This window comes from Schistocerca nitens, chromosome 6 (assembly GCF_023898315.1).
Source record: "Schistocerca nitens isolate TAMUIC-IGC-003100 chromosome 6, iqSchNite1.1, whole genome shotgun sequence".
NCBI lineage: Eukaryota > Metazoa > Arthropoda > Insecta > Orthoptera > Acrididae > Schistocerca > Schistocerca nitens.
In genome coordinates, this window is record NC_064619.1 from 85498553 (window position 1) to 85515861 (window position 17309).

Consider the following 17309-nt stretch of genomic DNA (forward strand, 5'->3'; position numbering starts at 1 on the left):
TTCAGACAGTGTTTTGTTGTCCAAAGTTATATGGCTTTATCTCTGTGACGAGTGACTGTTCATATCAGTAAACATAAACGCTATACCGTGTGCGTTGATTTGTGGAGTTTGCTTTGTGTTGTTTAGCTGTTCAATTTTGCGTATTTGACGAATTTTGCTCGTACCTGTTTTACGTATTTGTTTGTGGATATCAATATGCCCCATTTCAGCAATCGAGTGTTTAAGAAGAGGCACAATGAGCGGAAGAAGAAATCTTTTGTTCTTTCGAAGGGAGATGCTGCTCAGACTGCTTCACCGACTACTCCAAATGTATGTGATAGAACTTCTTCCAGCAAGAAACTTTGTGACAGCAAGGAAAAATTTGAAAACTATGAAAGTGACAGTAATGATGTGAATGAAATAATTAACAAATGGTTCAAATGGCTCTGAGCACTATGGGACTCAACTGCTGAGGTCATTAGTCCCCTAGAATTTAAAACTAGTTAAACCTAACTAACCTAAGGACACCACAAACATCCATGCCCGAGGCAGGATTCGAACCTGCGACCGTAGCGGTCTTGCGGTTCCAGTCTGCAGCGCCTTTAACCGCACGGCCACTTCGGCCGGCAATAATTAACATTTCCTTGCTCTCTAATATTTTGAAACATAACATATTATGCCAAGTTTGCAAAGAAAGAGGACTGGAATTGAAAATAACTTCAGACATTGCTTTGGCATGTAAAATGTTATTGAAGTGTAACAAATGTGCTGCAGAAGTTTCGTTTTCTAATTCTAACAGTATTCCTTGTAGTGGTAATAGTGGAAAGAAGGTGTATGATATAAATATTAGGCTAGTGTGTGGCTTGCGTTGCATTGGCAAGGTCAGTGCTGCAGTAACAATGTTATGTGGAATTATGAACTTGCCAAAACCACCAATCAAGTTTGGATTTTATAATGAATTGGTGGGATCTTCTGCTGAAGATATTGCTCAAGCAACAATGAAGAAAGCAGTTGAAGAAGCTGTGACAGATAATGGGAATTGTAGAGATTTAGCTGTTGCTTTAGATGGATCATGGCGACCTAGAGGTCATAAATCTCTAAATGGAGTTGTGACAGCTACCAGTGGAGACAGTTGCAAAGTAATTGATATTGCTATTCTCTCAAAGCATTCTAGATGTATGGGCTATACCAAGGACGAACATAGTGAAAGTTGTGAAACAAATTTTCATGGCACGAGTGGAGCGATAGAAGCAGAGGGAGGGAAAGCAATTTTTTTCCCCATCACAGGAGTGGTATAATGTACATTACACTAACTATCTAGGAGATGGTCATTCTAAGGGATATAAAGCTGTAGAGGAACTCAAACCTTATGGCAATGAAATTCACATTAGAAAACAGGAGTGCATTGGACATGTGCAGAAGCACATGGGGGCTCACTTGCGCAAACTAAAGCAGACATTAGGAGTCCAGAAGCTTAGTGATGCTAAGACCCTTGGAGGAAGAGGAAGATTGAGAGATGAAGCAATTGATAGATTGCAGAGGTATTATACACTCCTGGAAATTGAAATAAGAACACCGTGAATTCATTGTCCCAGGAAGGGGAAACTTTATTGACACATTCCTGGGGTCAGATACATCACATGATCACACTGACAGAACAACAGGCACATAGACACAGGTAACAGAGCATGCACAATGTCGGCACTAGTACAGTGTATATCCACCTTTCGCAGCAATGCAGGCTGCTATTCTCCCATGGAGACGATCGTAGAGATGCTGGATGTAGTCCTGTGGAACGGCTTGCCATGCCATTTCCACCTGGCGCCTCAGTTGGACCAGCGTTCGTGCTGGACGTGCAGACCGCGTGAGACGACGCTTCATCCAGTCCCAAACATGCTCAATGGGGGACAGATCCGGAGATCTTGCTGGCCAGGGTAGTTGACTTACACCTTCTAGAGCACGTTGGGTGGCACGGGATACATGCGGACGTGCATTGTCCTGTTGGAACAGCAAGTTCCCTTGCTGGTCTAGGAATGGTAGAACGATGGGTTCGATGACGGTTTGGATGTACCGTGCACTATTCAGTGTCCCCTCGACGATCACCAGTGGTGTACGGCCAGTGTAGGAGATCGCTCCCCACACCATGATGCCGGGTGTTGGCCCTGTGTGCCTCGGTCGTATGCAGTCCTGATTGTGGCGCTCACCTGCACGGCACCAAACACGCATACGACCATCATTGGCACCAAGGCAGAAGCGACTCTCATCGCTGAAGACGACACGTCTCCATTCGTCCCTCCATTCACGCCTGTCGCGACACCACTGGAGGCGGGCTGCACGATGTTGGGCCGTGAGCGGAAGATGGCCTAACGGTGTGCGGGACCGTAGCCCAGCTTCATGGAGACGGTTGCGAATGGTCCTCGCCGATACCCCAGGAGCAACAGTGTCCCTAATTTGCTGGGAAGTGGCGGTGCGGTCCCCTACGGCACTGCGTAGGATCCTACGGTCTTGGCGTGCATCCGTGCGTCGCTGCGGTCCGGTACCAGGTCGACAGGCACGTGCACCTTCCGCCGACCACTGGCGACAACATCGATGTACTGTGGAGACCTCAGGCCCCACGTGTTGAGCAATTCGGCGGTACGTCCACCCGGCCTCCCGCATGCCCACTATACGCCCTCGCTCAAAGTCCGTCAACTGCACATACGGTTCACGTCCACGCTGTCGTGGCATGCTACCAGTGTTAAAGACTGCGATGGAGCTCCGTATGCCACGGCAAACTGGCTGACACTGACGGCGGCGGTGCACAAATGCTGCGCAGCTAGCGCCATTCGACGGCCAACACCGCGGTTCCTGGTGTGTCCGCTGTGCCGTGCGTGTGATCATTGCTTGTACAGCCCTCTCGCAGTGTCCGGAGCAAGTATGGTGGGTCTGACACACCGGTGTCAATGTGTTCTTTTTTCCATTTCCAGGAGTGTAGGTGTGCAATTAGGCAAAATACAAGAAGCATTGAGCATATGAGGAGAGCACATGGGCATTATTTTTTCATACTGCATCAACAAATGAGCACCCACAATTTGCACTGTGCCCCACAGGTGATGACTCATGGTGTAAGGTCCAATCAGGAAAGGAATATGCCCATAAAAACAGTTTGCCAAATGCTGTAATTGATGTAATTAAGCCCATATTCAGAGATTTATCACAGCGAACTTTATTGGAAAAGTGTTTACAGGGGAAAACACAAAATCCAAATGAAAGTTTAAATAACTTAATTTGGATTAGGATCCCCAAAAGAGTGTTTGTACAGATAAAAACATTGCATTTTGGAGTGCATGATGCAGTGGCAACATACAATGAAGGAAACATTATCAAATGTGATGTGCTAAAATGTTTAGATTTCCAACCAGGACACAACACCATTTCCACAATGCACCTAATTGGTGAAGAAAGACTAAGAGGTGCAGGAAAAAGAGACAAAAGCCCACAACATGCAGCAAAAGAGAAGAAAAGACAGGTGGAAAGGGAACTAACACTGGAAAAATAAGAGGATGCTTATAATCCATCATATGGCGCAGGAATGTATTAAAAAACTTTGGAAGCCATTTCCCGTAACTTTAAAATTTTCGTCTTTGAGGAACATTTTCTCAAAAACCGTTAACAGTATATCAATGAAATTTATACACAATATTGTTTACTTCTTTTCCTTCACTTTTATAACAAATTGTAAAAAAAATTGTATAATTCAAGAGTTATAGAAGAAAAAGTGCAAAATTTTAGAGAAAAAATAAGTATCCGTTTAAAAAAATTGTAAAACAAACACCAATAAATATTTCTTAACATGGCATTATACCTTTGTAGAGAAATATTCACTGAACATGTAGTCCAAATTTCAGAGCAATATGTTTAATAGTTTTAGAAAAATGTTCCTTCTATTTGCTAAAATCAACATGGAGGAGATGGATCGTTCCGGCTCTCCTTAAGTTATTTTCGCTGCACACCTTATAGATTATGATCTGTCAACATACGCAGCTTCCCCCTTTCTGCCCATACCGCAGACAATGAAAAGTATTATAGCTATATGACTGAAAGGAAGACAAACACCGAAATATGTTTTTCAATACATATTTAATTGGAGCTTAACTAAAATTTAGGTTAGTGCAAGACGCGTGCCAAACGAAATACAAAGTACCTGAGAATTCGATCATAGTACTGTACTTCGTTCATCATAAGAATAAACCTGATGTAAACAACCAAAACGTGGCGATTGATCAGCAGCCGTATCTCTTGTACACTGGTGTTGTTCCGCTCTTGGAAGTAGGTCGTACTTACGTATTAGATATCTTACTACTGCGTCATTGTAGATGAAAATATAAAGGCGTTCTGATGTTTTAACAACCATCAACGTTTTTCTTAATCCTACTTTATCTGCGTAATTTTTATTTCAAAAATCGTTTACAGTCACAGTCTGTACACGCTACTTGTGCGCTGATTGTCTCACTTTTCATACGTACCGTGAAAATTGATGATGTTGCTTCCCACTTCGTAATGAAACGCGCGCGGAGCACCGTTAATGGCGAGAAACAAATTGTTACTATTGTTTTTCACGAGATTACAAAGAAAAATCTGCTTTGGCGTTTTTCAATTCACACTACGTGCACTATGTAATAGAAACAAGGAACGGTACTTAAGTCATATGCATGGCGTAATCAACACCGTCGTGCATTGATGAACATGAGTGCTAGTGGGTGGCGGATCGAAATTCATTGTAGTCTATAACTTTTTTTGTTCGGATTGAATACCTAAACCATTGTAATATGAAATTCATCACATATATGGTAATTAACTCGTACTTAGCCATCATTTTTTTTTTTCAAGAAAAATGCACGTCTTCTAATTTCTAATTATATATCGCACACAAAATTCTGGTTTTCCGTGCAAATACTCATTCTTAATTATCGATATTTCATAAAAGATTGTTTAAGTTAAGAAAACATTACACAATTAAATTTTTTGTAGAAAGATGAAAAATCAAATACTCTTTGTTTGAATATGCTCATTGTTTTATAGGACAGATGTGGTCTCACACGAGCCAGAGGTGATAAGCGTCGTAGAAACACGGAAAACAATTTTCACGGCGTCGAGCACTGAGTACAAATGCTGCATTTTTACAGTTGTCAGCTTAACACTGCAATCTGAACACAATAGAATTACTCTGGAGCCAAGTTAAGGGATTTGTCGCGAGAAACAACAAGCCATTTAATCTGCCAAGCGCACTGGAACTAATGCACGAAGTTTTGTGACACCTCATTGCCGAACCACGGCGAAAATGCAGAACAGCACGTCATCAGAGAGGAGGAAATGTGGATTTTATTGGTGGCTTGGATTCTGTTGCTGATCACCTCGTTATCAACGTAGCAATACTGAAATGTATTGCTCGGAGGCCGATATGAAGGGGTTCAGAGATTACCAGACGACTGACTGTAATACCTTCAGTGTTTTCAACATTTAACCACGTGGTGAAATCCCAGCAGCGCGCCTTTACCCCACATATAGCTCATGCATCAAAAAAATTACCTTTGTTAAGTCAGGAATTTTCATCACACCTGCTTTTAATTAGATTACTATGTTAGCTAAGATCGAGAGCATGCTGTTTCCTGTACTATCACCTAAGAATCGTATCGCCTGAGTTTTACGATACACCATTTCCTTCTGTTTAAAAACTAAATAACATTCGTAGCTATATTGTTTTCTTCTCGACTCTTTTCACGTCTTAACTACAACTGGTCACATCAGCGCAGGTTAATTGGGTCACTTGTCTGGCCAATGCTGTCCAAGATAAATGCGCCGGTAAAGCTGTTGCCCCGTAGTACTGCTGAGTCGATGTACCCGTAACGCACAGCATAAAACGTTACCTAGTATAGCTAACGTTTACATGAGATATATTCTTTCGATGCATGTAGTATAAAAATGAATGATCACCGTAAGTCATGTCAGTAATTAAATACCTAAAGCTTTTGCACTAAAAGTAACGAACACAAAAAATCAGCGAACTGAAGAATTTGACTTATTCTGGGAAAGATCAGCTTCATAGAAGACTTGACCGTTAGGCTACTCTTGAGTACTTTTAGCGTGCTAGGATGTTCACGACATGGGGTGATGAGAGACATTATCTTAAAAGATATGGTGACAGAGTTGACATTGCACAATTTCGTCGACGGGAAAGTGCTACGAGGAACATACCTCATATTTCGCGAGAAGTCCACAAATCACCGATGGCGAGGTATGGCGCGTGAGTAGGTTTTGCAGTCAGATTTCGATTATTCTTCTCGCGCGAGGAGAGTAACTAACTGTTCGAAGAATTCTCCATGTATTATCTTATAGATTTTTATGAGAACGATTTATTACATTATTTGAAAGACAGGTTTCTTGCCCTAAACAGCACCGATAAAATATTAAATTGTACTGAATTTCGCTGACGTAAATGAGAAATAACTTCGAATGCCATCATAACATTTGCCAGCAGTTTATCGATGTATAGGATGAAAGTCTACTTCTTTATTTGTTATGTTAGAAATGTAACAACAGTGTGGGTTTGTTTATAAAATATCTTTTTCTGCTAACAGTCTCGATTTTATTAATATTTTACTAGGCGCGTTTCTGCAAATGATTCCCGTTTTCCAAAACGTTTTCCGTGTTCTATGCAATTTATTGGTGTTGTTTTCGATGTTTGAGGTGCTGCATTTTTCTGTTGTCTTTACTGTAATATATGAAAACGTTTGATTTTTATTAATGATTGATATTTAGATAGATTGATGGCGAAATTTGTAAAGAACTTCTACTTTCGGTTTTATTGTTGTACACTTGTGTAGAAACTCGCGCTTGCTAAACATCACACACAATATTCTGTGCACGCACAGTACACAATGAAAATAGGAAACGCACATAAAAACTGTCCACAGAGAATTGAGTGTGATGTTTAATGTGTGTGAGTCTCTCCACAAGTCGACCAAAAGATTCCCCTAAGTAGAAGATCTTTCCCAATTTCGCCAACAACTTTATAGAAATGTCGTTCATTAATTAACAATGGCACGTGTTTTCATATATTATGGTGAAGACAACAGGACTATGTGCACATCTCACGTCGAAAACAGCACAAATAAATGGCATATCCAGCGGAAACGCACTTGAAACTGAAATTCATTAATCGAAACAGTGGTGCGAAATATCAACAAAAATAAAATTATGACTGCTAGCACGAAAAGTTATTGTTGAAATAAATCCATTCCAACTTTTTTTCTTATTACTAATCAAAAAAAGCAAACGTCATTTAACTATTTTAATCTCCTTATGTGGGGAACATCACAGATCCTGAAAGCACAAAATAAATGAATAGCACTGCATTTGCATTATAAAACGCGACTGTAATTACAGCACACATGAGGACTCCACCAATATAAAAACGTATATCCAAGGATAACGTATTAGTTTAATGAAGACAGCTTACTGAATGTCGGAACCTGGAACGTCTCACTAGGCTCTTTGTAAATTGTACGTACCTTGGGTGTCCTTCTTAGCCTTTGTGTTCATTATGGCGGTGGACGATCTACTGACGTGGAGGACGATTTGGCGACAGTAATAAAGAACAGTGGCGTTATCAGCAATGGCAGTGTAAAGTGGACTCAAGGATACCAGCCACGTACAGGAGGGCATTGTTTGTCAGGAGTTCTGTCGTCATGTGAAGCAAACAAGCGGAGAACGTAACACCAGAGGAATGTCTTTTGCAATAATCTGATTATACGACGCACGGCATCTTTTCTTACAATTTTCGAGTATTGAGACAGATCTTTGCTTCATCTCGCAGTGCTTCGCGTGTATGAGCTGACATTTCTACCACAGGTTAAAGAAATAACAATTCAGAAGTGACTGCGGTTACGCAACTGCTACTGACTGATATTTTGAGCATCCGGTACGGGATGAAGACACCACTCACTCCAGCCGCAGCTCTGAAATTCATGACGCGGAATTAAAGAAGGGCCTAGTATCTTATCTGAGAATCCCTTCCACATACACTGAAGAGTCGAAGAAACTGGCACACCGGCCTAATATGGTGTTGGGCCCTGCGAGCACTCAGAACTACAGCAACAGGACGTGGCATGGACTCGACTAATGTCTGAAGCAGTGCCGGTGGCAATTGACACCATGAATCCTGCAGGGCTGACCACAAATCCGTAAGAGCACGAGGGGGTGGAGATCTCTTCCGAACAGCACGTTGCAAGGCATCCCAGATACGCTCAATAATGTTCATGTCTGGGGCAAAAAAATGGCTCTGAGCACTATGGGACTTAACATCTGAGGTCATCAGTCCCCTAGAACTTAGAACTACTTAAACCTAACTAACCTAAGGGCATCACACACATCCATGCCCGAGGCAGGATTCGAACCTGCGACCGTAGCGGTCGCGCGGTTCCAGACTGAAGCGCCTAGAACCGCTCGTTCACAACGGACGGCTCATGTCTGGGGAGTTTGGTGGCCAGCGGAAGTGTGTAAACTAAGAAGAATGTTCCGGGAACCACTCTGTAGTTATTCTGGACGTGTTGTGGGTGTCGCATTTCCCAAGTCCGTCGGAATGCACAATAGACATGAATGGATACAGGTGATCAGACAGGATGCTTATGTACTTGTCACCTGTCAGAGTCGTTTCTAGGCGTATCAGGGGTCCCACATCATTCCAACTGCACACGCACCACACCATTAAAGAGCCTCCATCAGCTTGAACAGTCCCCTGCTGACATTTAGGGTCCATGGCTTTATAAGGTTGTCTCAATACCCGTGCGCCTGCTTAGCTGGGTGACAACGTGCTTGCCACCCGTGCAGCGGGCCCAGGTTCGATTCCCGTTCGGGTTGGAGATTTTTTCCGCTCGTGGACTGGGTGTTGTGTTGTCGTTATCATCATTTCATCCTCATAACCGGCGCGCAAGTCGTCCATGTGGCATCGACTGAAATAAGACTTGCACTTGGTGGCCGAACTTCCCCGGACGGGGTCTCCCTGCCAACAATGCCATACTCGTATATAATTTTTGGCTCTATGCCCGTACATATCCATCAGCTCCATACAATTTGAAGCGAGACTCGTCCGACCACGTAACATGTTTCCAGTCATCAACAGTCCAATGTCGGTGTTGACGGGCCCAGGCGAGGCGTAAAGCTTTGTGTCGTGCAGTCATAAAAGGTACACTAATGGGCTTTCGGCTCCGAATTTGCGGAAGGGTTGCACTTCTGTCACTTTCAACGATTCTCTTCAGTCGTCGTTGGTACCGTTCTTGCAGGATCTTTTTCCGGTCGCAGCGATGTCAAAGATTTGATGTTTTACCGGATTCCTGATACGTTACACTAGTGAAATGGTCGTACGGGAAAATCCCCACTTCATCGCTACGTTGGAGATGCTGTGTCCCACCGCTTGTGCGCCGACTATAACACCACGCTGAAACTCACTTAACTCTTGACAACCTGCCATTTGTACACTACTGGCCATTAAAATCGCTACACCAAGAAGAAATGCAGATTATAAACGGGTATGCATTGGACAAATATATTATACTAGAACTGACATGTGATTACATTTTCACGCAATTTGGGTATATAGATCCTGAGAAATCAGTACCCAGAACAACCACCTCTGGCCGTAATAACGGCCTTGATACGCATGGGCATTGAGTCAAACAGAGCTTGGATGGCGTGTACAGGTATAGCTGCCCATGCAGCTTCAACACAATACCAGAGTTCATCAAGAGAGTGACTGGCGTATTGTGACGAGTTACCATTGACCACACGTTTTCAGTTGGTGAGAGATCTGGAGAATGTGCTGGCCAGGGCAGCAGTCGAACATTTTCTGTATCCAGAAAGGCCCATACAGGACCTGCAACCTGCGATCGAGCATTATCCTGCTGAAATGTAGGGTTTCGCAGGGATCGAATGAAGGGTAGAGCCACGGGTCGTAACACATCTTAAATGTAACGTCCACTGTTCAAAGTGCCGTCAATGCGAACAAGAGGTGACCGAGACGTGTAATCAATGGCACCCCATACCATCATGCTGGGTGATACGCCAGTATGGCGATGACGAATACACGCTTCCAATGTGCGTTCACCGCGATGTCGCCAAACACGGATGCGACCATCGTGATGCTGTAAACAGAACCTGGATTCAACCGAAAAAATGACGTTTTGCCATTCGTGCACCCAGGTTCGTCGTTGAGTACACCATCGCAGGCGCTCCTGTCTGTGACGCAGCGTCAAGGGTAACCGCAGCCATGGTCTCCGAGCTGATAGTCCATGCTGCTGAAACGTCGTCGAACTGTTCGTGCAGATGGTTGTGGTCGTGCAAACGTCCTCATCTGTTGGCTCAGGGATCGAGACGTGGCTGCACGATCCGTTACAGCCATGCGGATAAGATGCCTGTCATCTCGACTGCTAGTGATACGAGGCCGTTGGGATCCAGCACGGCGTTCCGTATTACTCTCCTGAACCCACCGATTCCACATTCTGCTAACAGTCATTGGATCTCGACCAACGCGAGCAGCAATGTTGCGATACGATAAACCGCAAGGCCGGTCAACTGCTGTTTGTGTATGAGAAATCGGTAGGAAACGTTCCTCATGTCAGCACGTTGTAGGTGTCGCCACCGGCGCCAACCTTGTGTGAATGCTCTGAAAAGCTAATCATTTGCATATCACAGCATCTTCTTAGTGTCGGTTAAATTTCGCGTCTGTAGCACGTCATCTTCGTGGTGTAGCAGTTTTAATGGCCAGTAGTGTAGTAGACACTTGTCTTATATAGGCGTTGCCGACCACAGCGTCGTATTCTACCTGTTTACATGTTTCCGCGTTTGAATACGCATACCTATACGTTTCTTTGGCGCATCAGTGTATTTTGCGTGCTTGTCCACAAAGCACCAACTGTGTTGTTACTGGAGGAGTGCAGAGAACAAGTTACAGATCAGCCGTGTCCCAAACACGTGACCGAGCGAGGTGGCGCAGTGGTTAGCACACTGGACTCGCATTCGGGAGGACGACGGTTCAATCCCGTCTCCAGCCATCCTGATTTAGGTTTTCCGTGATTTCCCTAAATCGTTTCAGGCAAATGCCGGGATGGTTCCTTTGAAAGGGCACGGCCGATTTCCTTCCCCATCCTTCCTTAACCCGAGCTTGCGCCCCGTCTCTGATGACCTCGTTGTCGACGGGACGTTAAACAACACTAACCTAACCCTACCCAAACACGTGAGACGGGTGCCGTGTCCGGCGAACTTCCAGGCACAGGCAGCAGCACTTTATTCGTGACATGGGAGCCAGGCATTGTCTCCAAAACTTTCCTTCCGTCTCGAGCTGGGACCTCATGGGGCGTCGCGCCGTGGCGAGATCTCACGCATGTAAGCGTTGTGTGGGGAGCGAGACAAGGTACGCGACTTTTTGCTCCACAAATTTACGCAGAAACGTTTTCGGCGGACCCAAATTACTCCTCAACACTGATACAACATTAATCAATATAAACGAGGGTCGCCAACGTCGCTTCCACCTACAGAGCAGATTAAAATTGTCACTACTCTTGTTTCACTAATAAATACCCTGTAACAGTACGACTACTTGCAGGAGACTCTCACACCAGGCCACTAGACTGAGAAACGACCAGTACCGTCTGTAAAGGGTCTCTTGCAGCTTACGCCGACAGACTACAGTCAAATAGGATAAGGACGCACACAAAGTCACTAACCTTCAACTTTTCAGGGGAACTAACATAATTTATTGCCAGCTATTAGCGTCCGCCAAGTCTGTGTCGTTCATTAAATAATCTCTCCGGTTAGATAATGGCTCCACACAATGCTACGCGGCCTCTTTCTACCGGATGCTCACTGAACTCACCGAATTCCAGCTCTCGCCTAGGTGACTGGAAAATGATTGAGCCGAATTCCATGCCCGTCCCGCTGTTACGCTCTTAAGACTATATTACACGGAGCGTATTTGTTCGCTCCATTACAGAGTTTTTGGTCGCTCGGCGTATTGGTGAAGAGCGAATGAATAAACTGACACAATGACACGCAGCGACTTCAGACGGTAGCAACAGAAACACAGAGAAGCATATGATCTTTTGTTTTTGCGTTTAGGTGATTACCAAGTGTAAAACATGAAGTGGAATTGTAACCAAATTTCTGAAAATTTATCACAGTTTTCCAATATTATGGAACATTAGAAATGAGAATTATATAAATACAAAACTTAAAGATGCTCAATTTAACCAGTTGTTTGAGGAATTGAAGACTCTTCAGTCTTGGGGGACACGGACGCGAAACAGCTCAAATCCAACATCAAAACAATAAAAGCTGTTTACCGCAAGGAACATGGAACAACTGTCCGTTACGAGAAATGTGGTCAAGGAACAGACCATGTTCATATACCAAAACTTGCTTCCTTTGAAAATGCGGAATTCCTCGGAGAGGTGATATCTACGTGGGGAGCACAATCAAATGTGGTGAGTTCAAATTATTTGTAGGCACAACTAATTCCCAATTATGTCGTTATAATTTACAGTAATTTTATTTATAAGTAGACCTCGTTGAAATGAGAACCTTATAAGAATCAATAGGCTACATATTTTGGAGAGTTTCGGTATCCACTAATTGTTTTCAAAACTTAGGCAAAATTCGTTATTCAATTTCATCCATTGTCCATGTTTACGCCTACGTTCTTGAAGTCATTCGTAAATTCTAACTGTTTCCACTGCCAAGGCAGAGAGGTCCTTCCTGCATGAAACAGTCAGCATACGAGTATGCCCGTCGCACATTATCGGCTTCTCTTTGATAACTGTTGCTTCCCAAATGAGCCATTGATTGCAGGCCAACCGTATGCTCGCGCCATGCTCCTGGAATATCCTCAGCTCTATCGAACTCTTCTTGGTCTACGTGTTGTGCATGGAAATAGTTGGCGATGTCATTCTTAACCAGTTGTGTAGACTGCAAGCAGCCGATATCACTCTATCAGTCATAGAAAGTTTAATTTCGATTGGCCTAAGAAATATTCTAAGCCGCCACTCAAGTATGCCAAAAGCATTCTCCACTACACGACTAGCTCTCGATAGTCAGAAATTAAATAATTTTTCTACATTTGATAACACAGTTCTGCTGTAGGGTTTCATCAGATTTTTTCGTAAGGAAAAGGCATCATCATTTACAATCACTAGAATTTCTGGTATGTCAAGTTGACTATTGTGCATGGGTGTCCTGATAGTAGAGTCACTAGCACGTCCATTTCCACCCACGTCCAAATATCGGAAACAGTAATCTGCATCAGCAAAGGCAAATAAAATAACACTAAATGTTCCACTCATCTAGTTTGCTTGTCACTCGAAAATAATAATAATAACAATAACAATTTGTTTGAGGAAACTAATCAATCGATACAGGAATCTCTGGAATACGATGAATATTTATGTAGTAATAATGATCACAATTGGAATCGTCTCTTGAAGCAGCAACCACCTCAGCTAAGAGATCACCAGAAGAAAATGAAGCCCACAGCAATGCCAGCAGGGAAAACGAAAAAGAAATCACCATAACTAATTGACAAGTCATTAGAGAAGTTGAGTAATATTATCGACAAGGTCCAAAACGAAGACCCATTTGACCATTTCGGAAAATATGTAGCAGAGGATGAGGCAAGTTTCGCAGCGTTCCGCAGTTACACTCTAATTCGAAATCCAGAAACCATTTATGGATACCAAATTTTCAGAGTCGAGAGGAAAAGAATGCAGTAGACTCTTTCTATGTACATACACCAAAAAAAGTTTTGCATCACTCAGGTTCCCAAAACTCCTGAAGATAGACGTTGACTGTGGATATTTTATCACCGACACAGTCCCTTTGACTGTTCAGAGATGCCACTAAACCAGCCCAAAGATGTTAACAACCATGCATGAGCAGCACCTATTAGACGGTGGGGGTCCGACAGCCGATCATTTCCAGTCATTCCACCAGGAAGGTTGTGTTGTCTGTAGTTCAATACCGCTGTTCGATCGCGTCCGCATTGTAACTTTGTGCCAGGAAGGGCTCTCAACAAGGGAAGTGTCCAGGCATCTCGAAGTGAACCAAAGCGATATTGTTCGGATATGGAGAAGATACAGAGAAACAGGAACTGTCGATGACATGCCTCGCTCATGCCGCCCAAGGGCTACTACTGCAGTGGATGACCCTACCTACGGATTATGGCTCGGAGGAACCCTGACAGCAACGCCACCATGTTGAATAATGCTTTTGGTGCAGCCACAGGACGTTGTGTTACGACTGAAACTGTGCGCAACAGGCTGCTTGATGCACAACTTCACTCCCGACGTCCATGGCGAGGTCCATCTTTGCAACCAGGACACCATGCAGTGCGGTACAGTTACGCCCAACAACATTTGTCTTCAGGGACGACAATTCGCACCCCCATCGTGCACATCTTGTGAGTGACTTCCTTCAGGATAACGACATCGCTCGACTAGAGTGGCCAGCACGTTCTCCAGAAATGAACCCAATCGAACATGCCTGGGATGGATTGAAAAGGGCTGTTTATGGACGAAGTGACCCACCAACCACTCTGAGGGATCCACGCCGAATCGCCGTTGAGGAGTGGGACAATCTGGACCAACAGTGCCTTGACGAACTTGTGGATAGTATGCCACGATGAATACAGGCATGCATCAATGCAAGAGGACATGCTACTGGGTATTAGAGGTACCGGTGTGTACAGCAATCTGGACCACCATCTCTGAAGGCCTCGTTGTGTGGTGGTACAACGTGCAATGTATGGTTTTCATGAGCAATAAACAGGGCGAAAATGATGTTTATGTTGATCTCTATTCCAGTTTTCTGTACAGGTTCCGGAACTCTCCGAATATAGGTGATGCAAAACTTTTTTTGATGTGTGTATGTTCTATCCTCTCCCTCAAATCATGCTTCTGAAGTACATTCGACAAATGTCCACTATTTTTAGTTGACACCTTCAGCTGAAAGTGACAACAGGACTCTTGATATTCTGAAAGAATCCGTAACTGTCTCATTTATAGACAAAGACGATGAGAGTATTTTGCTCAAGTAACCAAAGACAGTGTTATCACAAACGCTAATTTCAGTTTATTTTTTTCAGTCCCTTTGCTTGCTGTAAAATGTAACGTGTAAAAAAATGTATTTAAATATTTTTTCTGACAAACTTTCAGAAAATATTTAATAAATAAAGAAGTAAACTTAACCTGTATATATGGTTTTAAAATCTCTGAAATTGCGTCCAGGACTTGTGGAATGAACTTGGAGATAAAACATTGAGGTACACGAAATAGATATTCAAATGTTTTGAAATTATCACCCGTTGCCAAATAACGCAGTGTTACTTTCAATTTTGTCCTTGGCAAGATTGCCATCCTCATGACTATTCTGTTTTCTTATTTTATCCTCTGACATTTCAAATAATGTATAAAAGTTTTCTCATGTCATCCTCCTTACATTTCTGTAGCAGAAGGATCTTCGCACGGTACTTCCCTGAAAAGATTTGCGGGAGCACTATATTTATCCCTCCTCTCAATCCACCTTGTTATCCATTTTCTTTTATTTTTTTCTACTTTTCCAGTTTGTTTTTGTTTATCTGTTCTCTTGAGATTGTTGCCAGTAACACAACGCCATCATTTACGACTTCTTTCGACATTTTTACCCAACTGATGGCTACTTTATACGCTCATGTATATGACATGGGGCGAGCAACACTGGGAGGCGGCCGAAGAAGCCATCGACCGGCGAACAAAGCAGAGCACACTTCAACTTTTGACGCTGTCGTTTCGGAGTACGACTTTGTTCGCTGCCCATTATTACACGGAGCGAATTTAGCAGATGCATCCAAATACGCCGGGAAATAGCGAACAAATAGGCTTAATGTAATACAGACTTGGCAAAATCTTACAAAGTTTTTCGAACTAGCATAACAACTTTATTGATCACTAAGGATCGCTCTCTCCCGACTTGATACACTCAGTAATATACAGATATCACCTAGGCCCTACAGGGCCGACAACACTCTTGCTAGACACCAGATAGCTACTCACCGACTCAAGAATTACATTTCGAAACGCCCCCTCTGCCCCAGGGGACACAAACTGACCTCCTACACCCCAAAGAGGATGCCAACAGACTCCCCGATTCTGTGAACTTCAAAATCACTCCAAGATACGGTTTCATAGGCCATTTCCTCCTCCCGCAAATAGAATTTCTCTGGAAAGTGCTCTTCCCGCCAGGACTTTTCCAAAATTTCTTTCCAAGGGGCGCTGGGAAACTCCTGCCACATGGGAATTACAAGCCCTTAAGCCAGCCTAGTTGGCTCAGACCATAACCCATTTACAAGGATTACAGAAAGTCTGGCTTATCATTTACAGAAGCCTCCTTCCCTGTGATACCGGAAACTAACTCTGTCTACATTGTAGCCGAGGACACAGCCCACTGACGCAGCCAGGAAGTTGTAATATCATACGGGGTTGCCTGAAAGATGGCCACTACCAGAGGTTCTACAACGTACATGAAGTAGCGTCTGCTATCCAGACTGTTTCCAATATGGAGTAGTCGATATGAAATATTGTGTCTAATGATGTGTCAAACCGTCATTCTTAGCATTTCTTCACTAAATTGCTCAACAGAGCAAACGGCCAGATAGTGGTCGTCACGATAGTGTCTAAAACGTAGGCTGGCGACAAAGAAACTATCTATGGTGTGGATGCAGCGTGCTTTGCTATTGTGCTGCTCAAGTGCATGTGACTTAACATCAACTGACACATTGCTAGTTGTGTTTGGAGGCCTGCCACTGGATCAGTGTGTAGGTGAAATAGCAGCTGCCTACTGGATGAAGAAGAGTAGGCCACATAAAAGTGAATTCAGTACCTGAAACTCCCTAAGATAATCACTTTTCCGTCAGACAGCGTATTTTCTATACGTGGCGAGAAACATAGGACACTTCTGCCACTGGAAAGAAGATGTACTATTTCTTACCAAATGATACCCTTGCACACTATTTAACAGAACATGTCTAATTATTTACACTGCCTGGCAAAAACAGTAAAGCGCCCAGAAGGGGAGGATGAAGCGAAATTAAAGTTCACAGATTGAGAGGTTTTGTGATGTTGTTCCAGTGATTGCAAAATAGAGTCAAAAGTAGAAAGAACTTGGCAGTATGAGCCCACTTATCATTGTGACGTTGATCCCCCTCTGTCCTGAATACAGGAACTGATTCGCTTATGAAGGGTGTAAAAAAACCGTTATATCTTCTTTTGAGG

At 43.5% G+C, this 17309-nt stretch overlaps 1 protein-coding gene across 2 annotated transcripts in view; it reads right to left on the minus strand.

Annotated features, from left to right (window-relative positions):
• The window catches only part of LOC126263657 (synaptic vesicle glycoprotein 2A-like), a 232581-nt gene extending 225013 nt beyond the window's left edge, over positions 1-7568 (minus strand). The window contains exon 1 of one of the 2 annotated variants that reach the window (XM_049960763.1): positions 7530-7568. In XM_049960763.1, coding sequence (XP_049816720.1) covers positions 7530-7560 — 31 coding nt within the window. In that variant the 5' untranslated portion in view covers positions 7561-7568. The remainder of the gene's footprint in view (positions 1-7529) is intronic. The other variant, XM_049960764.1, reaches the window with a different exon arrangement.
• Positions 7569-17309: the final 9741 nt, after the last annotated feature.